The 27966-nt window shown below is 39.4% G+C and overlaps 1 protein-coding gene across 1 annotated transcript in view; it reads right to left on the bottom strand.

Moving 5' to 3' along the window:
• Positions 1 to 20227: 20227 nt before the first annotated feature.
• The window catches only part of RASEF (RAS and EF-hand domain containing), a 75250-nt gene continuing 67511 nt past the window's right edge, over positions 20228 to 27966 (bottom strand). The window contains exon 17 of the mRNA XM_032290847.1: positions 20228 to 23405. Coding sequence (XP_032146738.1) covers positions 23300 to 23405 — 106 coding nt within the window. The 3' untranslated portion in view covers positions 20228 to 23299. The remainder of the gene's footprint in view (positions 23406 to 27966) is intronic.

Genomic DNA, 27966 nt, shown 5'->3' with positions numbered 1-27966 from the left:
TGTCAGATGTCACCAAAGCTGTCTGAGCATGGCTCTGCAACCTGGAAGCTGCTCCTGTGCCCTTCTTGAGGAGAGCCACCTTCACTAGCTCTTAGTCTTCCAGGAAACCAAGAGTGGTTCATGCCCTGACGATGACAGAACAGTCCCGCATGCCCCTTCCTCTCGTTTGAGCCATGTGCCATGCAGAAATGCAGAGATGCTCTCTCTTTCCTTAGGACACAGAGCTACTGTCAGGGGCTGAGCTGAGGAGCCAAACCTTTTTGCCACCTCCATCTCTGCATCCAGGTATTTGAAGCAAAATCATTCCAGAATCCAAGTGCATTTGTGAAATGCATACATGTAATTTTGAGCTTGAAATTAAGAAAGTGGATTAAAATTTTCTTCTTAGAGCTTAAATTTTGGGAGAGATCACCATAATGGAAACTCATATGAAGATCAATGGACTTGTTTTCAAGGTTACTGGACAGTTCTATTTTGAGAAGTTAAAAAACTAGTCTTCAGACAGTGTAAAATGAAATAAATCGAGCACTGTGTAGCAAGGAGCACAGTAAGGCTTAGCAGGGCCACATGCACAACCAGACAAGAACATATATGCTTTTTAATCCTATTTTCCTTCCTTTACAACATGTAGAAAAATTTGCAAAAGAATGTGAATTATGAAGTGTTCCTTGAGGCAAATGTACTGTACATTTTCATATTTGAATATAATGTTAAATGTATTCTATACTTAAATTCTTTCCTAGATAACTGAACACAAATCCATACCCATGCAAAATGACAGTTGAGAGTAGCTCTCCCAAGACAGACACTAACTCTGGAGAGTGCCAGCACCCAGCCTTCACCTGGGATTGCCATGTACTGACTGGCAACATGTTGAGGAGTGAGCAGGGAGTGAAGGATGGTGGGGGAGGAGGTGAGAGTTCTCCCTCCTGCTCATGACAGAGAGGGCTCACCAGCATGTGGGCTTTTCTACAACAAAAACACCTACCTATTTTCTAAAAGGTATTTAGTGACTGAGACAAAACCTAAACATTTCATGTGACCAAATTATACATATCATAAACAAATCCCTAAGAAAAAACAAGACCCTCTGTAGAGCAAATGCCCTCACCCTGCCAGCAGATTTTCTCATCTTCATTTGAAGTGAATGCAGCATTAACAGCGGTATTGTTGTATCGAGAATCTGAACATAAAAAGACTACAATAATTAACAACGCATAGTCTAACACTTCTCAAGAATAGCCACCATGAGACTTTTGGCATCTTGGCAGCTTGAGTCATTAATTGCAATTATTATATATAACGTAATTCTATGCATCCATGCCTTTTGCCATGTGACTTAGAATTCTTTCCCTGCTGCAGTTGTGTTGAGCTTGGCCATGCAATTTGCCGATGGGTTGTGGGTGACAGACAGTGAGGGAGTTCAGGGGTGAGGCCTCTGGTGGTGCCATTTGTTTCATTTGCCCTCTTGCACTCCTGCCATTTGTCGTATGCAGGGTAGTCTCTGGATAGTTGCTGATCCAAAGAGGATAAGAAACTCACAGAGCTGACCCAAACCCAACATGTGCCATAGCCCGGGGCCTAGAGCCTGGATCCCAGAGTCTAGCTTCACCCAGTCAGAGTGCACAAGAGCCATAGACCTGTGAGCAAATTTTAAGGGTGCTCAAAATGCAAAATTGCTGCAGGAATAGCAGAGTATACACTCCACGTGCCTGTTCCTGGTATGGACATATGTACATACACATGGTTCTTCACTACAAGTGGTTGAGTTCATAGAGTATAATTGGAATCTATTGATGATCAACCTAAAACAGTCTAGAAGCATCTTTCTAAATTTATGCAGCAGTGGGCAATACCTAGCTTCTCTATTCTATAGCACAAACTTGCAAAGTGGTACAGAAATTTCCCGTATAATCGTCTGTTTATTTCTACTCTGTGCCAGGATACAGATTTTCTTCATCTCTCTCTTACCAGCTGATCATGAGATTACATGATCACTTAGCACATCAATTCTTCAAAGAGGGCAATTTCAATTACATGGAAGCCTCCCAACATTGTCATTAAGAAGGAAACACAGTAGGCGGCAAAATCCCAGGCTAGACATGCATACGGGAGAACTAATGATTACCTCCAAAGTCCACATTTCCTTAATTATAGCATCATCTTCAGTAAAGTTAAGGCTTTGTCAGTCGTCTGCTAGAATCTATGCACTTGAAAGGTTTATGTATTTATGGGGGAAGGGAATCTGTATTATTTTAAATTGATATGTTGTACAAGGGGAGGCTACCATCAAAACAGAATGAAATAGATTACACAGCAGTCTTAACTTTTTCAAATAACACATTCTTTTGAAAGAGAGAAAATAAATAGAAGAACAAATCATCTCTGTCATTACACATTTCTAAATCCTGCACTCTTATGGTACCCAAATGGAATTCACTCTACAGAGTGTACATTCAAACATGAAGCAGCTTGATTGCTAATCCTGACAATTGCATAAATTAGTAACAACTCTCCACGAAAAAAAAATGATAAAATTCAATGATGTTTCAAAACAATGTTTAATTTTTTTTCAGGGCCCAGATAAGATAAAATAAATAAGTTCAGCTAGTGTTTCTTGAGCTAGATATGACAAGCTATGCCCTTAAATGAAAAGAAATACTCTTCTGTGATAATATTTTTTCTCTGAAGGATAAAATAAATCTAATCTAATCTTTTACAAACTATGTACTGTATTAAGCTGGGTTCTGTAGCTCAATAACGAAGAGGGTTGATGCATGGGACTGAGGGATGAGAGAAGAGAAGGAGGGAACAAAAAGGAGGAAATATATCCTACTGAGAATGATGGGCATGAAAAAATTATTCAGTCATTTTTGGCAATTCCAGGTGACCCTGTCATTCAAATGGTCTATATTTTCCTTCCATGTTTGTGAACAGAATAGGAAATGAGAGAAATATTTGCCAGGAAAAGGATTCTAGCTGAAGTAAAATTAGACAGTGTAGTTCATTAGAAAAGGATATCAGACTGGGGTGGAGAAATCTTGGTTCTTACCAAGTTTCACCCTTACTTTTCTCTGGAGCTTTGGAAGTGTCAGAGCTTTTAGAGTGACCGAGGTTATTTGAATGACAGACGTTCAAATCAGCTTCCGGGTCTCCATTTTATCACCTGTGAAACAAATAACACCTAAACTGCCTACTTCTATTGATTGTAGATAACCAGTGCTAAAAAGACATGTAGGTAATGCTATGCAAACAATATTATTATTTTCATGTCTCTATTTGTATTTATGATTTGATCATGTATTTTATTAATAATATGGTATGTAATACTGGCCAAGAGGTGAATGAGTTACTCTAAATGGTTCTAACTATTGCTTACCAAAAACTATTTTTCCAAAACAGATGCCAAACGAGTTTTACAATCTGCCTCTATTTAGCTTTCTGGAGTCATTCTTCCAAACCATTCACCACGTTTCTAGTTACCACAAGTGGTTGTTATACCTCAACTATTTACTTTCTATACTGGTTCATGCTAGTTTCCCTGCCCAACTCCCTTCCCTATCGTAGTCTCTGACAAAAGGCACTGACAAAAGGTCTTGAGAGGGTATCCTGTCCCATGATACGCTTAGTGAATTCTTCCTTATGTCTTACATTCCCCTTGCTCCCCAAATCCTCTCTCAGCTTCTCCTGTAGTATCCTCTTGAAGTCTTCCCTGTGAATGTCACCAGTCCTCTATCAGGACACATCAAACTAACTCCCACCCTGCCACCCACCCACAGAATGACAGAGGCCTAGATCAGCTCATTCCATGTCCCTCATACACAAGTGCCTTTGGCTTCATCTGGTACCAATGGAGGCTTCTGAAGACTCAGTCTGGGGAGAAAGAGTGGATTCTCCTTGAAAGGAAGTGTGTGATTTAACTCTGCTCACCTCCTTCCACCAGCTTTACTAGAAGGGGTGAAGAGGTGGGCATGGCGAGTAGTCGTTCTTCCTAAGAAACCCAGAGGCAAATACAGCGGATCTCCATCCTAAATCATCTTCTGGAGACAACTTGGCCTGGTGTATCTGAGGACTGCTCTCCCCACCCACACCCAACCCAGGGAACAACTCACAGGACTGATCTTGTAAACCCAACTTCAACCCAACACGCGATTATAACTCCTCCTAATCATATTATTCTGAAGGCTCACTTGCTGTCTTTCTGGGTCAGCTTTTATTTTACAGAAATCAGTGTAAACTCCTGGAGAAACTAAGATGATGACTGGTGCAAACCATCTCTCCAATTACCAAGTTTCTGCCCTAGTGGAGGGGGTGTGGGATTCATTTCAAGTAATAAGGCAACACTTTACCACAAATGTGTGTTTCATAGGAAGCACATGACCACAGTGAACTGCACATATAAACAAAATTTCCCAAAAGGAAAAAAAAAGAGGAAAAAAAAACTACTTGTGAATTCTCATAAGAGTACTTGATGAATTGAGAGTCCCAGTAGGTTCATCAAGGGTGTGAGTATCTCAGGAGAGTCTGGATAATGTGATTCACCTTATCTGACTCTCTCCCATCCAATTAATGGAGGATTTAATTTAGATTGTGAATTTATAATCAAAATATTCTTATGCACAGACTGATCCAATAAAAATAAATTCATTGCTACATCATACAGATCTGAGATAGACAACTCTAAACCTTTTTATGGACACTGTGCCCATTATCACAGGAAGACAGAAGGCAAAAGCAATATTTCTGTATCTTTCTCAGAGAATGGAAATAGATGGTTTATGCGCAGGCATTTCATAAGTACTACCTTCTTCACAGATACGCAAATGTAGGCTCAATGGCGAAGGGGTTAATTATCTCTTTACTATCCCTGTTATGTACTTACTTTGCCTTTCTAACTTTGTCATTTTGTCTCTCTTTTTTTTCCTACTACAAAAATTCAATCTTTGGAGTCCCAAAATAGGAGAATCTGTGAGGCACTGGCAAGTGTCCTGGACTTTCAGGACTTGTTTTTAATGCTTTAGGATAGAATTCATCTGAGATAAAACTCCCCAATCCAGACTTCATTGTTAACCACTTCCCACATGTGACCCTGGGTACATCATGTACCCTCTTGCTGCCGTGTTTCTTCACCTGGAAAATGAAGGCACCGTAATAAGGGCACCTTGCCTCATAGGGCTGCAAAGAAGGGTCATTATTAATTCATTTTCCACACGCAAAACCAGAATCATACGGCACAGTAATAAAATAGGAGCAATGAAGACTCTGGTATTTTAGGATTCTTAAACTAATGAGATTTATTTATTTTGTTTATTTATTTAGCTTTCAAATGCAATGGAAGACATATTTCAAAACTTGGGTATTACTAAACTTTAAACTGGAAGGCAGATACTCATGGAGAGAGCATACAGTCTGGCATTCTAGGAGTCCTGACCTCACTTTTGCCTTCTCATCACCAGCTGACTGCCTGAGCTTGAGAAAGATGTTAACCCTGCCAGTCTTTCACTTACCCCGTGTTCAGAATGATGAGTTGGATTTCCTGTCACTAAGTTCCCTGCCATGCCAGCAGCTCACAAATTTCTATTATGGTGAAAGGTCTTCTCCTTTCTTCCATAAACATCAGTAGACATTGCTTCATTTTACCTTATAGCTCATATTTCACTGGCCAGGTATGCAATGATAGGCCAGAATTGTTTCTATATATACCAAGTTGGGACTCGCTTTGAAATAAAATATTTTTTTCACATTATAAAATAAATTCTAAAATAAAATTATATGAAAATGTTTTTAGAAAGAGGGCAGTAACCCATTATTTTACTTATCTTTTTTGACAAAAATTTGGTAGTTTCCTTCATAGTTTTAGGAGAATATAAACTAATACATATTATTTTTACCATTAATATTTTAATAAACACAGGTTTGCAGTATATATACTGTATTAGTCTGTTCTCACAGCATCTCCTAAAAAAGAGAGCCTCGAGACTGGGTAATTTATAAAGAAAAGAGGTTTAATTGATTCACAGTTCCACATCACTGGGGAGGCCTCACAATCATGGTGAAAGGTGAAGGAGGAGCAAAGTCACATCTACATCTTACAGGTAAGGGGGCACGTGCAGGGAACTCCCCTTTATAAAACCATCAGACCTTGTGAGACCCATTCACCATCACAAGAATAGCACAGGTAAGGCTCTCCTCTATGATTCAATCACCTCTCACCAGCACCCCTCTCACAACATGTGGAAATCATGGGAGCTACAATTCAAGATGAGATTTGGGTGGGGACACAGCCAAACCATATCACATACCCATCATGAGACTGTCTTTGTTTATAGAAATCCTTCCTAGCCAGCAAGTATAAATTTATTTTATTTTTTTTAGCAGTTTTATTATATTCCATTATGAGTCTCTACTATAATATGGTCATCCTTTTGATACATTTTTGTGTCTAATTTTCCTCAATCAAAAATGTTCTGTTCAGGGCCAGGCACAGTGTCTCACACCTGCAATCCCAGCACTTTGGGAGGCCAAGGCGGGTGGATTACCTGAAGTCAGGGGTTCAAGACCAGCCTAACCAACATGGTGAAACCCCATTTCTACCAAAAATACAAAACTTAGCTGGGCATGTTGGTGCATGCCTGTAGTCACAGCTACTCAAGAGGCTGAGGCAGAAGAGTCACTGAACCAGGGTTACAGTGATCCACTGCACTCCAGCCTAGGTGACAGAGTGACATTCCATCCCCCCAAAAAAAGTTCCATTCAGATCATGGACATAGCGTGTATAAGGATGGTTACCAACGGCTGGGAAGGGTAGTCAGGAGCTGGAGAGGAGGTGGGGATGGCTAATGGATACAATAAAATAGAAAGAATGAATAAGACCTATTTGATCACATAACAGGATGACTACAGTCAATAATAACTTCATTACACATTTTAAAATAACTTAAAGAGTGTAATTGAATTGTTTGTAACCCAAAGGATACATGCTTGAAGGGATGAAGGCCCCATTCCCCATGATGTGCTCATTTCACATTGCATGCCTCATGCAATGTACCCCATAAATTATCTCATGGAGCTCGTAAATATATACTCCTACTATGTACCAACAAAAATGTTTTTAAGTTAAAAAATCATTTAAAAAAAATCTCTGTTTATAATATCCTTATACTTACATCTTTACAAATGTAAATGACTATTGCAGAATAATTAATTCAAGATAGTAGCTTGAAATCATGTTTTGGGATGTGTTTCGGTTTTTTAATAAGCCTACATGTCAGCATGCACGAGTTATTCAAATATGGCCCAACACCCCGTCCTAGAAGGCAAATGAGGAATGTATAGAATGTAAGTTATTATATATGATAAAAACTTAATTAGCCATTTGTCTCAAAATGATTATATCTTTTTAAAAATGTCTGCCTCCTTTGTTTGCTATAAATATTCATTTAAATACATAAAATATACTAAGCAGCATTTTGCCTGCATCCCATTAAGCAAATTCATTGAGGCGTAAGGGCTATATAAGCAGTGGAGCGGAAGACCATGCTATTACATGGATAAATGCTCCAGAGTTACTGAAGCAAGATAGAAACAATCGCAGGAACATGGGGTTCAAAATATACTGAGGCATCCATGTTTGTGGGCCGGGGTAAAGGAAAAGAATTGCTCATAAATAAGAAAGACAGGGATCCCATGATAGTCCATAAAATTAAGTTCAAGTGTTTAGTTTAATTCAGATAAATCATTCCTGTTATGCCATCTGCCTATCAGATATTTTATATTCATCAAGAAGCCATGGCTATTTAACAGATGTATATAATGGAACACTTTATAGGATGATTTTCTTTTAATCACCCAAAGGTCTAATACGGTGGTTGGCCTGCTTCCCTAATAAAATTTAAATAGCTTTTGCCTCAGGTCAGAGTGAAGTCATCTGTCCTAAGAGTTCATCTGTGACATGCATAATAGCTGCCCAGTCTCAAGAGGCGATGTGAGATTACAGCTTCTGTTGGAAAATAAATAATCTCTCTCTCTCTCTCACACACACATGCATACACACACACACACACACACACACACACACACACACACACACACACACACCCCAAAGGCATTGCAGGCAGCAGTTCACTAACCAAAACAAATTGCAGCCTGTAGTCCTGTCTTTGCCCTACTAAGGCTCGAAAGAGCAGCACAATCTCCTTATCTGTTCCCCCGGCCTGGCACACCTCCTGATTCTTTCCTCTCCCACTACAGAAGCAGAGTTGCCCTGTGAAAGAGACCCCAGTCAGGCTCCAGCAGCTCAGAGACTCTACAGGCTCCTTTCTTAGCCCTCAAGCCCTCAGGCTGTGGCGTTAAATCTCTAGTGTGGTTCTATGGCTTCCCTCCCATTTCCTACCACTCTGCAGCTTCATCCATGCTTCTGTTGTATTTTCTGTTTGGCTTTTAGCGGTGGCTTCAGCCTTAAATTCTGAGTCGGGAGTCACCCCTCAGCCCCATTCTCCAATGCTGAGCCCAGATTCCAGGTCCCAAGGCCCTTATCTGGAAGGAGATTGGGCCTCCCAGGTGATGAGCTAATCACTGGCTAATTACATAACGGAAGTGTGTATACTCACATACACACAAGTTAATACATGTTTCTAATTATTTATGCTTGAGCCTGCCCAGTTACTTTTACAAGTAAAGTTCAAAAGACTTCCCCAGGACTTGCCTCCTCTGCCTCCACATCTTGGATCTGTTTTCTCATTATGAATATCTTTCTACCTTTGTGGCAGTAAAGTTTGATGTCTAAGGCTGCTCTAGTACTTTTGAGTTCAAGTCCAACATGGAAAAGTCTCTCTGTGTCTGTTCCTGAATTCCAAGGAACGTATTTGATTGTATTTTACTGGCTTTACAGCTATCTCATGACATGATCGGAACCATAAAATTCCAAAAATTTTTAATTTTCAGAAACATTGGTATCTCTGAATTTCACCTGAAGCACATAGATTTTAAGGATTGAAGAGACTCTCCAGGGAAACTCTAGATGCGTTGCTGGAAGAAGAGAGGTTAACTGATGAATTGCCTTATATTTTTGTGCCAATTATTTAGATTAAGAAGTAGTTCAACCCAACAGTTCCTAAGCCCTCACAAAATCAGATAGTGAGAAGCCTTAGCAGTCATCTAGCTCCTGGCTATTCAAAATGTTCCTCAGGGACCAGCCACAATAGCATCACCAGGAAGCTTTTTAGAACTGCAGCATCTCAGAAACCCTGAGACCTATTGAATCAGAATCAGCATTTTACGAAGGTATCCAATATATACAGTAAAGTTGAAAGCTAATGATCCAGATTTAAATCTCAATATACAGCTCTGAAAACTGGAGTGAGGCTAACGTACAGTCTTGCTCAAAGTCATACAACTGCTAATTGGTAGAACTGGTACCAGAAATAGAATCCAGGTCTCTTGTCCTTTAGCGGCGGTTCCACTTCAAGTTGGAACATTACTTGGCACGGTGAACTTTTTTTTTCAATTATGATTTTTTAATAATGTTTTTGCTATCAAGACATGCAAATCAGGGTATAAATCATTATGCATTTAGCATAGTGGTTCAGAAATACAATCAAAGAGGCCTGAATTTGAATCTCAGCTCTAGCATTTGCTACCTCACAAATTTGGGAATGTTATTTGACCTTTGAAAATACAGTTCCCTCATCTACCTGCCTCAAAAATTACTCTAGGAATTGAAAGAGATGCGGCATCTATGTAAATTATATACGTTCGAAACTTGATTAGCATCAGAGCCTATAAAGCTAAAAAATATTATTGTTATTGTTTTCCATAGGATAATATTTTTCATTTCATTTTTCTTCATCCATATCTTTTTGGGGATCAGCAATACAAAATAGATAAAACAGATTACCTCCTATCAAGGAGAGTGTACTCTTTCAGAGGAGACAGAGGAGCTACAAATTGAGCTGTGACAAACCCGAAGCCAACAGCAGGAATATAGCACCTACAAAGCACAGACAGGAAGCAATTAATTTTGCCTAGAAAAGGAGACTAAGACTTCACAGAAAAAAATTACAAGAGCCTGCCCCTTGATGTGAGCTTGGGAGTTCTTCAAGGTATTCCATTAAATTTAGTTTTTGAGGAATTAACAAGTATTTCGTGTTAACGGTTGGGAGCAATAAAAAGTTATTAAGATTGTCCCCCTCATCAGAATCACAGAATCCTAAAATGCAGAGCTAAAAGTGATTTATGATGGAGGCTGAGATGTCTGCCTGATATTTCCCCACTCCCTTGCAGTGAAATGAAGACCTGTCACCAGTTGTCAACGATGAGCTGGGGACAGAAGTGATGTGTATGGGCTCCAGAACAGAATACAGAAGAGAAGAACTCTTATTCTAGATGGTGCACTTACAAGATGATAGCACTTCAGTGACAGTGTGCAGCAGAGTCACCCATGGCCCAAGTCAGACAGGCTATGCAAACGAGAATGCATTCTGGTGGTGTTCAGTCATCGGATTGGGGCTCACTTGTTGCCGTAGCATAATGCGGACCACCCTGACTTAACATCTGATGTTAATGTTCATAGAAAGTGACTCTTCATTTTATAGCAGAGGGAAGGATGGCCTAGAAGAAGAGGAGAGAAAGGGATGGGCCTCAGATGAGGTGGAGGACCCGGGTTGTTGCTGAACCAATCTAAATATTTTACTAAGCAGCAATTTATAATAATATTTTACCTACTCACACAACAATATTTTTTAGAATGTAATCCTGAAATCCTCATAAGGACGTGCACTCTGGTGTGGCCCATGACACTTCAGCATGTCATTGGGTCATAGTGCATTTCAGTATTACAAAAACAGTTATGAATTGCCTTAAGCAAAACAGACCCATCTGTGTGTCTTTGCATGCTACTTCAAAGCCACCCAACCATCTAAAACCAAACTTCTCAGGAATAAATAGGCAACAAGGTTGAGTCCCAGCGAGTGGCATTTTTTACCTCCAGCAAATTTTCACAGCTGAGTGGTAAACTCCTCCCAAACAACAAATCTAATGGGAGGCTGACAGACTTCTAACAAAAGCAGTTCCAATGTGCCACTATAATAACCTACTTCTTTTGATTGCATTTATTTTTAATGATTATTTTCCCTGTATGCCAATCCAACCCGTGCTGCCAACCCAGAGAGAGGGGGAGGGGAGGAAGCCGAGGACTCAGCACGTTGTCTTGGGCTGCACTGCCACCTAGAGGTACTAGGATAAGCAACGTACTGCTGTCAGAGTAGCGGCAGCTGTGGAGTTAATAGGGGACCTATCTTCCACTGCATGGGGCTGGGTAAAATAACTCAGTTTCACTTAAACAAAAGATTATGAAATCAAAAAGCATGACCATGGGTATGTTCGTGACAATTATTACTGGCCTTAAAGTGGGAGGTCCTTTAAGGAACCGTTCTGAGGGACAATTGGAAAAGGGTACAGAGGTTAGATTTGATTTGCAGCTTGAATTGAATTGGCAGAAAATCATTTGGAAATGGAATGTTACAAAAGTCTGAATAGGTCCATATGGTTGGAACTGCAATTAGATTGCAAAAATAGAATTTATTGGAAAGTTACTAGGGCTCAACTCATAGGACAAGAAGTATTGTGGGGACAGAAAAATTAAGGCCAATGACAACTTGTTTCATACTTAAGTTCTGCAAATGACAGAATTCGACAAATATATTCCTGATAACTGTCACTATCTTGAGGGAAAATTCAAAAGGCTTCTTATTGATAAGGTCTTTATTTGACTTTCTCCTCAGGCAATGTCAACTTGTGCACAAATACAAACCATTTTAAATAAACATGAGAAATTTGTATTTCATGAAGAAGTGACTTCAACAGTATTAATACAAACTCAAGTTCAGGGAAAAGATGATTTAGGCAGGCTTTTGGAAATATAATGATTTAGTCAACATTATTAATGATACTTACAATAAGAAATAGGTTAAAATTTGAAATGAATCATTCCTGACGTCAGGGATTTTCAGCTGCCACCTCTTCATGACATTTTAAGCCAATAATGTGGCTCCTCTTGAACTTAAGGAGCGCATGTACATCAGTAACACATTCCAGGGACTACAGACCATGTGGCTGCCTTTGTTTGTATAAATTCTGTGCAAGCAAAAAATAATGTGGAAAGGACAATAAAGCAAATCCTCTAAAAAGGAAAACGAGTATTTTGCAGTGCAAAAATTTCAAAGAACAAAATTCAGAGCTAGGCAAATTAACAATCCTACTCCTTGGAAGACATGGTCATTTTTAGAAGGGCAAAGCTTGCCACAGTTAACTGTTTGTATTTTTAAGCACTCACTAGGGTTCTGGTGCCAACTCAGTGCTTTTACTCATTTTGTTGTGAAACAATCACATGTGATGAATCCTAACGTATCCCCATCTTACAGATGAGGATTAGGAGGCACTGACAGGCTAAGCAAATTTGGAGGTAAAGCCTGGATCCAGACCTAGGTAGGTAGTGTGTCTCCGGAGTCTCTATTTGTTTGTTTGTTTCAGAGAAAGGTCTTGCTCTGCCAGCCAGGCTGGAGTGCAATGGCATGATTATAGCTCATTGTAGTCTCAAACTCTTGTTTGGCTCAAGCTATCCTCCCACCTCAGCCTCTTGAGTTGCTAGGACTACAGATGTATGACACCATGACTGGCTATTTTTTTTTTTTATGTTTTAATTTTTGTTGAGACAAGGTCTCACTATATTGCCCAGGCTGGTCTCCAACTCCTGGCCTCAAGATATCCTCCCACCTTGGCCTCTCAAAATGCTGATATTACAGGTGTGAGCCACCAAGTCCAATCTCAAGTCTGTACTCTGAAATACTAAATTTAACACTGTGTCATTAAAAAATATTTTCTATAGGACAAGTTAAGAGACTGCAATGCTTTTTTCTGTGCAGTTGTTCAAAATGGTGTTTCAGAAAGGTGATTTTATGATGGTCATTGCTCATATTTGCTGCCACTCTAGTTTCTTTACTTCTTGGATTCCAGTTCAGGTCAGGTTGTCTGGCTGGTAACAAGGGCCATAAACTTTTATCAGTGTTCTTAGGCCCAGTGATTTTTTTCTACTGGATCCTTATCTGCTTACAACTGAACTAACCCATTTTTTAGTCATCCGATGAGGACTTTCTTTTTTTCACCCAGAATTCCTGTACACTCCCCCCTCCCAGGCTTGGGCAAAGGTGACTTTTCTGAGGTCTAGTGTACCGGGTCTAGTGTATTGGGTCTGAGATAGGTGTTCGATAAATATTTGAATAGAATCAATGGAGGCATTTTAGAAGCTTAATCAAGCCAGAGGCATTTTTCAATATTGATGGGATCCCTGGCAGCACTTGTAACCTCATCCTGGGTCCAAGGTGGTTGAAGATAGAAAGTGGTCAATTGGCCAAAAGGCATTCATTGTTCTCCCCAAGGTACCCTTTGAAAGAATTGAAACCTTGAAAAGACTCAATAATAAGAATTTTACTGATTCAAAAAAAAAAAAAAATCAGCCAAGGGAAATAAGGATCATTTGCACATGTCATTAAACTGAATGCCTCTTTGTTGTACCTTGTAGCTCTTTCTAGCTACTGAGGGTTAAAAAAGAGGTCACTATGACTCCTCAAAGTTGCCACTGTTCATACAACATATTCAGTTGGCAAAAGGTTTAATTACTGCCTCATGCTATCAGGATATAATAAAATCTAAATTATCCATTGGGTTGGAGAAAAGGAACATAGAGGAATATGAAATCTGGAGGTATACTCCTAATACTAATCCCATTGGACTGTAGCTTTTGTTTCTCTCATTCAGAAGTATAGACTGAATGACTGAAAAAAGAACTAACCAATAGATAAACCAATGAGGAAACAAGTAAATTAAGAAACCAAGATGTCCTGGGTCAATCAAAGGTAAAATGTTGCTATAGGCAGCCCTGCTTGTACCTCTTTGCAACAGACAACCAAGTAGACCATTTTCTCTTTGTACATAGGCAGTGTCTGGAGCCAGGAGGTGCATGCTAACTAGTGATCTGGCTGGCCTGGCCAGGAGGGGGTGGCTCCAGCAAGCTGAACTCCACAGAGCCAGAGAGCATTCATAGCCTCATGTCCAGGAGAGAGTGCCAGAGAAGAAAGCCAGAGGCGCGTGTCTGCAATGAGTTGTTAGGACAAAGGAGGTTGGTGGTATTGGAAGTCAACAGAAAAAGCTAAGGTGAGGATCCAAGAGGTTAGAGAGCCACAGAAGGTCAGCCAAGCAGATTAGAGTTGGTGGGCAGTCTGTGCCGGCGCTGGAGACCACAGGTATTTTGCTTCACTGGGCTTTCTTTTGGCTTTGTGTTTATTTTTTAAATGGCTAATACATGTACATGAAGCCAATCTCAGAAGGTTCTAAAAGGGATGCCAAGCAGTAATCTCATTCTCACTCTTGTCTCCCAGTTCCCCAATTCTCCTCTCCTGCATTTCTTCTGTAACCTTCCATACATAGGCTATGCGTAACTAAGCATATGTGTATTCATATCCTTTATACCACAAACCACATCATAGTATATATATCATTCTGTATCTTTCTTTTTCACTTGACAATACATCTTAGACATAGTTCCAGAGCAGTATATGTAGAGCTGGTTCATTCTCCCTGATGCTGCATAATACTCCATTGTATAAATGTACCATAATTTATTTAACTCATTTTTCAATGAATATTTAGGTTGTGTTTCAATAATGCTGCAATGATAAGGCATTTTGGATGTGTAGACATATCTGTGAAAGTGAAACTGCTGAGTTCCAGAATATGTGCACCTTAAATTATGATAAATATTGCCAAATTATTCCCCAAATGGGTGATATCTATTAATACTCCAAACCATGCATATGCCTGTTTCCCCAAATACTTCCCAACACAATTTACTATCAAACCTTTTGCAATTGACAAGTTAATCATTAGGAAAAGTGATATATCATTATGGTTTTAATATGCATTTTCTTATAATGGATGATATTGAAAAACTTCTTATGATAAAAATTGACACAGATGAAAATTGATTAGGACCCATTTGAGAGGCCTCCAATCTAAGGAGCCAGTATTCTGAGAACCAAGAGACTTAGGTTTGAAGTTTGAGATACTGTTTCATTGATGAAGCACCTACAATGTGCAGTTATATTTGATCCTCAAGTAGAATTCTGCTCTTCCACAGTGCTATTATTTATAAGAACAAATCTGATTTACTGATTTTTCTAAAGCTACGTTTCTGATAAGGGGAAGAGTTAGATCCATGTCTCAGTCAATTGTACTCCACACCCTGTGCTTTTTCCGAGACCTGGTTTTACTAACTACTACCTTGGAACCAAAAGACCAGTGGATCTGAGATCAGAAAACCTGGGTATGTTCATCAGTCTGCTGCTCTTTGGTGGGGTCTCAGTTTTCTCAACTAATTTGTCAAAAAACTGTAGTTGTTACCTTAAAGTTCTTCCAGGTCTCAGACTTTTAAGACTTTGTAGTACGGCAAAAATTCTGATGTCTTATGGATAAAGGAAAATCAAGTGTCCTGGGTTATCCAAATGCATCATCACTCCATCTCCTAGAAATTGAGAGCTGATATATTTAAATACCTCATTTAGAAAATGACTACCACCTAATCTCCTTCCTAGATGCCATCAGCACTGGGGAGGGAGCATTTTTTGCTTTTGTTTATCTCTTTAGAACTGTTCCTCTATCACTCTCTTTTCTCTTTTTTTGCTTTTTTCCCAGTACTATGTACAGAGTCACCTTAGGCTAAGAAAACACAACTGAAAAGAAACTTTCTTCTAAACTATAGTTCATCTGAATGTTGTTTCTTTGTTTTTGACGTTTTGAGGCGGTCTGCAGCCTCCTCTCCAGAGTAAGGACAGGCTGGTGAGAGGAAGCAGAGACACAGCTTCCCAATGGCCCAAGGCTCCCAAGTGAGCATATCCCTTTAGACAATAAAGTTGTCATGCTCTTTATCGGTAAGATTTTTTAAGGAGAAAAAAAATCTCTGCAAGTTAGTTGCTCACATTTGTATCACTCCTTGACCTAACTAGCACATAACTCACTTCATCTGGTGTTCATCTGATGTTCTACGCAGAGAGGCGGGGAAACAGCCTGGCACATAATTAGAAAGAACATCCACTCTGATCATGGACCAGGTGTCAAGCAATGTGCAAAGCACTTAACTTTCTTTACTTTTTAATGAGCAAACTAAAACTCAAGATATGTTTTGTAAGTTGCCCAAGGTCACAGAATTAGGAAGTGGCAGAAGTGGAATTCAAGGCCAGGTCTATCAGATTCCTAAGCCCAACTGTACACAATTCTGGGTTCAATGACCTCTGTTCCAACTAGGCAATTCCTAGGTCTTGGAAGTCCTCTAGACATGCATTCTCAAGGCGGGTGATATTGTGCCCAAGGGGGAAACATTGTTTCTCTTAGGGGAAGATGAGAGGGACCTTACTTTTCAAATGTATAAAACACAGCTATGGCTGGGCACAGTGGCTAATGCCTATAATCCCAGCACTTTGGGAGGCCAAGGCAGGCAGATCTTGAGGTCAAGAGATGGAGACCATCTGGCCAAAATGGTGAAACCCCATCTCTACTAAAAATACAAAAATTAGCTGGGCATGGGGGCGCACGCCTGTTGGATTTGTATGTTTTTACCTTTTCTTGCTTCATCAGCCAGTGTTCACGACTCTAAAAGGGCTAACTAAACCAGAGTGGTTTCAGGGCAGTAACAAGGCAGGAGGTGGGCTGAGACATATTCCTGCAACCGCCATATTTTACTTGATCTTCAATACTCCTGGCAGGCAAGAATTGCTGGCCACCTGCATTCCTTTTCTTCTGTGACATTTATCTCCTGTAGTGTTAGCACCATATTCCCCTCGTTTGGAGCCTCGAGGGGAGTGTCTCAGTAAATAGAGATCAGCGTAGAGTAAGGTGGACAGAGCAGGAGGACCCAGCCCTCCTTCCCACGGTGAGCTTCTAGGCTGCAGCAGATCTGAGCCAGAGGAGTGAGAAGACTTGGCACCACCAAGTCGGGCTTGGCATTTTGATTGCTACATGGGAATCCTCATCTGAATATATATGTTTGCAACTTAAACATAGTATATGTTTTTGACCCAGAGCAGATAGGAATCCCTATTTCTATCATGTTTAGGAAAAAAAATTTACCTGTTTATTTTCACTAAACTCTAACTTAAGCTTAACCTTCATTTAATATGAAAGGCTAGCAACTAAACCTTGGTAGTATTATCAGTACCTGTGACTGTGTGACCAAGAGAAATCACAGATATTTACAGTTCACATTAGAGTCTTGTAGATGTCTTGAAATACTGTTCACCTTCATCCCTATGTGGTGGTTTTAAGACCTATCACCAGATCTTGTAGTTTCATGTGCCATTAAAGCAGCAGTAATTCTGCTAGTATCACCAATTTCAAAAAGTATTTTGGAAACAGTCTTTCAATATCATTGGTTTGCTTTATAATATTGTATTTTATTTTATTCATTCAAAAACATGATTCTGAGGTGTTCCTGGGCTTCAAACAGGTCTGTGGCATAGAAATCTTAGGTCCCTGATCTAGAGGAGTCAGAAAATCATGAGTCTGCTGAAGTGTGTACATGGAGGAGAAAGTTTACCCCCTACTCAAAAAATTATAAAGGAAGGCTGGAATCACTGGACATGGCAGGCACACAGTGAATTGATCATGACAACCCAGTCTAATAAAGTGCTATTATGGGCACTGGGGAAGATATGCATGGAAGGGAGGATCTGGCACAGACTTTGGAGATGGACATAGCTGCTGGACGTGATCTCTGAAATGAGGTGTGCAGGATGTACAGAAGTTGGGTAGGGAAACTTGAGTGGACAGTGATATTCCAAACAGAAAGCAAGGCCTAAGTAAAGGGCTAGAGGTGAGAGAGAGCATGGGGTGTCTAATAGTTTCCTATGCCCCAGTGTAGACTTTTGGTTGGAGAAACGTGGGAGGAGCCAGTATGTGGATCTTCCTTTTGTTTACAAGTTTGCTGTCAAACCCTACCAGAATGTAATTTCTTTGATGCTCTGTCTTATCCACCGTGTATCTCCACCGTCTAAAATAGTACTCAGGACTAGTATAGTTGGGCTCAGTATATATTGACTGACTTGGTGAGTGAACAGGCAGGAGCCAGATCATGAAGAGCCTTAGACATCATGTTAAGAAGATTTTAGATTTTATCTAAATGGTAAAACATCTGTTTCTAAAATGATTGAGCAAGAAGAAATTTGTGGCAAATTAAATAACATTAATTTTACCCCTAAAATCAAATGGGAACTACTCGTAAGACTCTCTTTGAAAAGGTAATTATCCAGCTCTCAAGTTCTACTCCATACTCAGCAATGGGAAAATGTGCAAGAAAACTTGGACTGAAAGATATTCAGAAAGCCAGCATCCTAAGGACAATGAGGAACTCTGTAAATCTTAAGTCAAATGCTATGAAACGTGGCTCATGAACTACCGGTCAGACAGATCACAAGTTAAAGGGCCTATGACTAAATTCTCACCTCTACAAAAAAATTAGTATAAACTCACAAATAAATCTTATATGTGGGTGCAAAAAAATTTCAGGAAAAATAAAGAAAATGCATATTCCTAGAATTTTGCATATGAAAATTTACCTTACCCTGTTATTTAAAGTTGAAGTATTTTTATCTTTTTCTACATTTACAGCTATGGAAACATATTTCAATGCTGATATCTGGAAAGAAAATTTTTTTTTTTAATTTTAAATCTTACAAAATAATATGCTTTCCTCGAGATTCATTCCCATCTTGTGGATTTTGGGATGTATCTACAGGCAATCTTTCTTTTTCAACAGACTATTTGTCATATTATAAACATAAAGGTCAGTTTCCATTTAGTTAAAGAATTCCATTATCCCACTACCATTTTCACTATCATTTAGATTCAAAATCCCAGTCAGGGCCCAGTATTTTCCTTATCCCTTCCACTACTTGATCCTAGCAGCCATTAATAAATGGAGATCCTACCCCAATCATGATTCCATTACACTTTTCCATTCTAATTTTCAGAACCTTATTTCTCTCTCCTTCTTTCTTCCTCTGTTAATCCACCCTACACAATAACCTATCCTATATGATACTCCAACTTTGTGTGCATTGAAACACCAAGAATGTACATGGAAGGTAGTCAATGAATTTATGTCAGAGAGAATCTTCTGAAATGTTCTATCCCCCATGTGACCTGGCATGCTCTTGGAGTTCTGTTATTCTTTGGTGGCAGTACCCAGGGTCTTGAACAAGACCAATGCAGCCAATGGTGCTGCAAAATGTCTGTTTAATAGAGGGCAATCAAAGGGTCAGGCATTATTCAAGCCCTTTACATAGATAACTCATTTAGTTTTCAGAACAACTCCAAAAAAAAAGTACTGACATCCTTCTTATTTTACAAATAAAGAAGCTTGGATACACAGAGGTTAAGTCCCTTGCTCATAGTTACCCTGCTAGGTCCGAGGCCAGGTTCAAACCCAGGCAGGGTGGCCTCAGAGCTCATACCCAAGGACATTAAAATATACTGCCTCTTACATTGTCCACCATCATCATGTATGCGTGTCTATGTGTGCATGTGAGGGGGGAGTGTTTGCGGAAACTCTTTGCAACGCCTTTCTTATTTAACCACTTAATTCTTTGATTATCCATTCAACAATTAGTACTATTAAAGTATCAAGCACTATACACAACAGAAGGGAGGTAGCAGCAGACAAGGTGGCTAAAGGCATGGGGCATCTGTCTATGTAACAAGTATAAGGGCAACAAGGATGATGACAAATTTTAAAAGGTGCTACAGGAGTGAGAGCAGGCAGCCTCAGCCTATTTGGGGTGCATGGGCATATGAAAGTAGAAAGAAAGGGGTGAGAATCAGAGAAAAGATCTAACTCTTCAGAAGAAAGGAGGATGGCCAGAGCACTGACATTCTTCCACAAAAGCCTCACTAGTCCTGGCTGTCCTGCCCCAAGCTGGTCTACTGCCGCCCTGTTGGCCAGGATGACTTGTCTGTGCCACAGCACTGAACACTGAACACCAGGCATGCATTCTTCTCTCCCAACACTCAGCTTGCCATGGCCAGAAAAGACAAGTGTTTTAGAGGTATGGTTTCAGGCAAACACATCCTAGAATTAAAATTACTTCAGGGATATCTGCAGTAAAGCTGAAGGAAACATCCCAAAGGCCAAAGGAAGCAAGCTTTATTGAATTTACAATGCAGAAAATATTTGTAGTCCTTAGACATTTGCATTGCTATAAAAATTATACTTTATGGTATAATTATTAATGGTTTGAAGAGAAATAAACAGTATAAATGAAATATGTCCCAGACAATGAAAATGTAAACCATATAAATCAAAATCATAAAACAATTATTCAATACTCAGAGGCCTACTTAACATATACATATGAAATTTCTTACAGACACATACAATAAAAGCCCACAAAAACCATCACTCTGAAGCTGATCACTGTACAAATATGAAAATAAATCTTTATCTTTAACCTCAATTTTATCTTCAGCAGGAGGGCTGTGCAACTTGGGTTTATGCAAATCACATCAAGTATTAAATAATCAAATGTCACATATGTCATATAAAGCAGCAAGTGAAACAAATAAATTATGAAAATTCATGGGCTAAAAGTTAACAGTGAAAAATATCTCCTTATCCAACATTATTTTCCATAATGAAATTAAAATATTTTCTAATGTATCAGGATGCATTTAAAAATGGAGTGTAATATAACATTGATTTTAAAAGCTCTTAAAGAAAAACAGAGACAGGGTGAATAACTTCCATAGTAATATGCAAATGTATCAAGTTAAGTCTAAGGTAAAAACATTAAATGTTTGTCCTTACTGAAAATGTGCTTTAAATTTGAAAACCCCTTCATAAAATCAAAATGTTGGTAATCACCATGATCTCCCAGCATTGCAGCATACAGAGCTTTAAGCAGCTTCTTTTTAAACATGATTGCTAACCAGAGCTCTAAGTCTCTAATTTGGATTACATTACCAAAATATTTATCATCAGGGCTCAAATAGTTAAAAACAATTAGCTTGTCTATCAAAGGCACCGGTGTAATCTCATCAACTTGGGTATATTGACACGACAATCCAGAGGTAAAGACCACAAAAATACTTCTGTATTACAGGCATACTCTTATTTACAGATTGTAAAACCAATATAAAGAGACACTTTGGAGAAAATAAATAAAGGCAACACAGTAACATATAAACTAACACAGTTTTGTGCAACTGCACCAAAACCTAAACATGTGTCCCATATATCAGACCCAATCTCACCCATCTCATCAAAAGATGCCACTAAGGCAAACAGCCATGGCAAAACTTCTGTTTCACCATGCCACATAATACTCCCCTTATTCTGAAATATTTCCCATAAACAAGGCATTCTTTATGATTAGAAATGTAATCTTTTCTTTTTCTAGAACCAAGAAACAGGAATTCATGGTAGAGTTACAGTGGATAGATCCAACTTTCCAGCAAAAATATCAGATGTCTTCAATAGGGAGAAGCCATGTTTATAAAAGTTAAATGATGATGTAGCTATTTAGAATCTTTGCATGTAATACATCGAGTAATGCCCATTTTTTTAAAAAACTGAAGCTTGGGGAATTTAAGGTTCTATCACAAACACCATGAACAGAAAAATGATTGCTACATGGAATTGTTTTAGTTCAACAAAAATAAATGTTTTTAGCTTATATAGTAGAATAAGTAAGTTCCTTCAGCAAGCTACTTGGGGTCTGGACCTATATGAAGCAAGATAAATTAGAATCTTTTGTTGCAGTCCCACCACCCTTGACTCCTTTGGCTCTTAGAGGCTTTTCAGTGGGGAAGTCTGGGAAGCAATGCAGGTTCTGGAAGAAGAGCAAGCCCAAGCAGGTCATTGGTGATGATGAGCCACCAGTCACTTACACAAAGGACCCTGGCTCACCTTTGCTGATGTCGATTCCTCTTTTAAAGACATTATTTCCAAATCACGCATAGTATTTCTTTCATTGATTATTACTGAAGGAAGTTAATGTTAGCAACTAGAGAGTTAGGGGACTTGCATTATATTACAGGTTATGCTTCCTAACCATGGGACGCTTAGAAATCAGCAGGGATAGATATTTTCATTTTGCAAAACGTTAAATCACTCTAAGTACTAGTATACTTTTTTAGTGAGGTAATTCACACCATAAAATTCGCCCTTTCAAAGAACACAATTCAGTGGTTCTTAGTATATTCGAACAGTTATGTAACTATTATCATGATTCCAGTTCCAGAACATTTTCATCATCCCCCAAAGAAACCACATACCCATTAGCAGTCACTCCTTTCCCTCCCTTTCTCAGCCTCTGGCAACCACTCCATCATGGATTTTTTTTTTTTCTTAGTGAAGAGTGACAACTTTCCTGGGCATTGTGCTTTCAGTAGTATGTGGCTTTACATGTTTTCATTAGAAAGTTTAACACCAAATTTAAACAATGGGCTTTATAAGTATTCTGAGATCATGAAATACCCTCTTTTATACACAACTATTTTTGTCTCAAACATGTTTCTTTATACATAAAAAAATAGATGTTTCTGTTTTCATGTTTTTCTCTATTAAATTCTGTCCTTAATTCAGAAGTGAGAAAAATCAATATTCCAATATTTAAAAAGCAGGAATAACCACAGTTCTTCCTTCCTACTGCTTCCCACAGAATCTGTGAGGTGCCAAGGGCTGCAAGTCCTTGGAGGGCAAGCTGCTCATTTCACAGGTGAAGAAACAGATGCAACATGGGCTGGTGACATGTCCAAGATCACAAGGCCAGTGAACAGAAAAGCTAGGATGAGAACCCCCTTTTACTAGAACTTTAGTATCAAATATTTAAATGCAGCCTTAGGTTACCCACAAAGTCAGGTACCATGTGAATCTAATGATGCCAGTTTCTTGTACAGCTTTTATCTGAGCATGTGATTTCCTTTTTTAAAACCATTTTAAACACGTTTACGTGTTATCTTTTAAGACCTGTAAGGACATGACTAGTCTATTTAAGCAGAGGGCCCAAATCAGTCATGGAAGCAAAACAAAGAAGAGCCAAAGTTTCAGAGCGGCCCGAGAGCAGGGTTCAGGTTTCCTGCACTGCAACTCTCCATGTGACAGTGTCAGTAGGATGCACCACTCTATTAAGAGCCAAACAAGTCACACAGATTCAGTATGCTGGAAATGAAGACTTCACAGGCCAAGGATGTTTGGGATTTAGCCGTTGCAACAATTCTTCATCTGTGGTGACTTTTTGGAATTGGTCCCCGTCAGATTGGTAATGGATTTGCTGTCATCCTTGTCAGTTCTCTTTTTCACTTCTCTGAGAGAGAGAGGAAGAGAGAGAAAGGATTACTGAGGTATAAAAACTAAGCCACAGATGGCTCTGTAGAAATGAAAAGAGCCATGCTGAGTGTCTGCATGGCCTTCTAGATGCTGTTCTAAATGCTTTATAAGTGTTGACTTAATCTTTCTAAGAATCATATAAATATTTTGTGCCGCATTTTGCATGTGAGAAAATGAGGGCAAAAAGAGGGTAAGACAGTTCCCTTAGGTCAGATGACTACAGAAGTGGGATTCAAACCACACAGGCTGGCCCCAGCACCTGTTTTCTGAGCTGTTTCTGAGGACACACACACACACACACACACACACACACACACACACACCCCTTCCCCTCTCTCTCTCCTGAGGTTTCAGGATGCTGTAGAACCTGTAATATATACAGCATGCTCCTTAACACTCTGGAACCTGGTTTCCAGCTTCATGTAATGCTTGCTGAGCTTAACAAAAGCAGTGGTGATTTTATAACCATTCTTTAATTAATCATGGTCATGGTTTAATTAACAATGGATTGTGTCATCTTAAGTTTCTTCCAGTATTAACTGCTAGAGGCAAGACTCACAAAAAATGTTTTACTCTCCAAGATCTTATGAAAATCCCCTAGGGAAGTATCCTTCTAGGTGTAGCCCCTGGGGATGCTTGTGAAATATGAAGACCCGGAAGTCTTAGACAAGATGAATGGCTATCTCTGTGGATGAAACGAGTGCCTCCCTACGATGGCTCCAAATAATTCTGCGCTTTTCAGTGCCGGATGCCTCTCCCATCAAGAGGTGAAAGTTTGCCCCACTACCCTCTTGGTCAGGGCTGGCTCTCTACCTGCTTTCATCGGTAGAATATGGAGGAAATGGTGTTCTGTGACTTCTAAACCCAAGTGTTTACAATGCCGGGCTGTATCAACCTCTACCCTCTTCAAAGTCCAGGGTTCAAGAAGTCCAGGGTTACTCAATGGAGAGAGGCCACCAGAATGGCCCTGGGGACTGAGATGCCATGTCCACGTGAAGCCACAAGGAGGAACATCCCGGTGGCTGACATCCAGCCCAAGCTACAGCTCTGGTGGCCATCTAACTGCAAACATAGGAGATACCCATGCAAGAGCAGTCCAGAAACTTTCCAGCTGAGATCCAGCCACCTCTGCCACTTGTGAGAAATAAAAATTGGTTGTTGTTTTGGGGAACCAAGTTTTGGGATGGTTTATGATGAAGCACTTAGCTGAAACTACCGGGAATCCGGGAATCCGTGTGCCTCCAGCAGAGCCACGCTGCTTAACAAAAATACAATGGAATCCATACATGTCAGTTTGAATTATTTAGTAGCCAGATTTTTAAAAGGCAAAAAGAAATAGGTAAAATTAATTTTATTAATATATTTTATTTAACCCAGTATAGCAGAAATATTGTCATTTTAGCATGTGGTCAATAAAAACACTATTAATGAGGTATTTTATAATGTGTAGAAGGCCTTCAAAATCCACTCTATATTGAATACACAGTACATCTGAATTTGCATTAGCCACATTGTGAGTGGCTAGTGGCTACCAAACTGGCCAGCACAGCTGCAGAAGGTGCTGATAAATCGTAACTTTTGAAAACCACTGCACTGTGAGTTGGAAACAAGACATCTCAACAGGGAAAAAAACGAACTAATTCTAGCTGTAGGCCAGCTGGCAAATGCAATATACATGTTTTTCAATATTTGATATACACCCCAAACACCCATACCTGACAGGAGATGGGTGAGTAGTATTATCCTCATCTCACAGATGAGGCATCAGAGACTCAGGAGAGGAAAGAAGAGACAGAATTCAGCCCTAACACCCGGGAAGACGCATTTCAGACTTCTGATCTCCAAACGTGTCAGATAATAAATCTGTATTATTTAAGCCTCTACATCTGTGGGAGTTTGTTACAAGGACAACGGAAGATTAACACAACTTCCAATTACAAAATCTCGGTCATTCTGTCATTGAACAAATGCCCAATTTATGCCAGGCTCTGGGACCTTCAGCTAGTGAGTTTGAGGGAGAGTCAAATGTCTAAATAAATAATCTTGTGGTCCTGAGAGAGCAGCTGCCACACATGCACAGTGTGTTGTGGGTTTCACGGAGATGGGGCTTCTTAGAGACTCTGACATTGGAGAGACCTTCTGAAAGAATAGAAAAGAGATTCCAGGTGCAGGGAACCGCATGCAGAAAGGCAGAGGCATAAAAGAGCTTGGCCGGGACTGGACGCAGTTTGCTGTCTACAGATTATCACTCATTTGGGAAAAAGACCTAGAAATTCAAGAAAGGTAGTTGAGGTCAGGCTGTATATTAGTTTATTTACAGGTTGCTGATAAAGACATACCTGAAACTGGGCACAAAAAGAGCTTTAATTGGACTTACAGTCCATGTGGACTTACAGTTCCACATGGCTGGGGACACCTCAGAATCATGGTGGGAGGCAAAAGGCACTTCTTACATGGCAGCAGAAAGAGAAAAATCAGAGCGAAGCAAAAGCAGAAACCCCTGATAAACCCATCAGATCTAGTGAAACTTATTCACTATCATGAGAATAACACAGGAAAGACCAGCCACCATGATTCAATTACCTCCCCCTGGGTACTTCCCACGACATATGGGAATTCTAAGAGATACAATTCAAATTGAGATTTGGGTGGGGACACAGCCAAACCATATCATGCTGTGAAAGGCTATCAGCCACATGCTAAGAAGCTGGGACTCTGTGTTGTCAGTAGGATACCAATGTAGGGCTGGATGCAAGAAAGTAAATATTAACTGAATCTTTATTTATAAAGATTACCTGATTACAGGGTAGAGGATGAACAGATATTAGAGAAACTCTGAGGCAGAAATTCTTGCACTAGCCCAGGTAGGGAATTTTGAGGCCTGAATCAAAGCAGACAAGGGAGAAAGTGAGAAAAATGCATGGATTCAAAAGAGACTGAAAGACTACCTTCAGAAGCCACTGGAGGCAAGGGATAAAGCAAGAGAGAAAAACAATCAAGACTGACTCCAGGTGACTATTGTTTAATTATAATTTTGGTAGATTCCTGAGAAAGGGAATACAGATTGGGGAACAAGTTTAAAGCCACATGAACACACTAGGATTTGGATATGCAGAGTCACCATGGCTACAGAGCTTCCAGTGAGGGGTTCACTCCATGCTTACAGGATTTTAAAAAGAGGTGTGGGTTAAAAATACAAAAACTGAAAGTCACCAGCTAGAGATGGTTCCAGAAGTCATGTGGATGGAAGGCATTAGGCAGACAGAGAACAAAAAGGAAGAGAGGATGGTAGAGACCCTGAGATTATCAACATTTAAGCAGCAAGCCAGTTATCCAAGTTGGTAGTGAAGAGTCCCCACTTTGCTACTTACTAGATGTGTCACTGAGCAAGCCAATTAAGTATTCTAATTTCTAATTTCCCTATCTGCAAAATGGGCACAATAAATATAGTATCCTCACAGAATAATCCACATCTCTCTCTTCTTGTAGATCCAATGGCCTCTATCAGCTACCCACCATATGGCTGTCTGGCCATCTAATGTCATTTTTTTTTTGTTTGTTTTTCTGTAATGTTAAATTGAAAGGTCAGTCTTTTATTCCCTTGATGTCTCTATTGAACATAGCATGGGGCCATGCACACGCTAAGTGCCCATAATGCAGACATTATTGAACCTGAAAAAAAATATTAAAGAGGAAGGTATATAACCACATTTTCATCTGGCCTTCAGCCTCTTTAATCCACCAAAAATGCAGGCATGCTCCACTTTAAGGAAATTATACATATACAATTCCAAACATCTAAAACAGATTTAAGGCTGGGAAAATTAAGTCCCCTCACCAAAAACTACCATATGCTTAACAACTGCAGTTTAAATGACTCAGTCTATGGACAAATATACACCCACTGGGCTCAGCTCTGATGCTGAACTGGTATGTTAGCCTAAGCTTTTTGAGTTTTTCTCCAATTTCAGGCAGTTGATAATTAAATGCCTCTTGAACTTGAATCTGTTGCAAAGTGTTTAAAGGCTGTGGTTCTGGAACGGCAAATTTACTTACTAATGGGACAATGGTTATGAAAGATGACCTATCAGCACTAGAGGGAAATTGCATTTCTAGGAGAAACTCTTCCTGGAGTTGAGAGATTTTCTAAGAAAATGCAGAGTAGTTCAGATTGTTAACCAAACATTTATGGCCTCCCTTTAAAAATAAATTGTTTCAGACAGTGCAAACCCATACTTTCTTCTAGTTTTATGACATTATATGATCTCACCCTATGAAATCTAAACTGAAAACATACATGTTTTGCATTATACATACTTTTCCCAAGGTTGTAAAACTTTAAAAAATGATAATTTTACCTGTGGAGACTATAACATTTCCATTTAAGGGTTGGGAACTTTGACAAGCAATTCCGAATGCTGGGTATAAAGCAATTAAATTCTTCATATGTTTGCTTTATTTTTAATTTTTATATTTAACATATCACTAACATCACTAGAAGCCCAAAGCCTGGCCATAATGCAATAACAATAAAATGA

Source organism: Sapajus apella, unplaced genomic scaffold (assembly GCF_009761245.1).
Source record: "Sapajus apella isolate SASKATOON/1434 unplaced genomic scaffold, GSC_monkey_1.0 scaffold24, whole genome shotgun sequence".
NCBI lineage: Eukaryota > Metazoa > Chordata > Mammalia > Primates > Cebidae > Sapajus > Sapajus apella.
The sequence above is the reverse complement of the archived record's forward strand: the minus strand, read 5'-3'. Positions and strand labels throughout refer to the sequence as shown.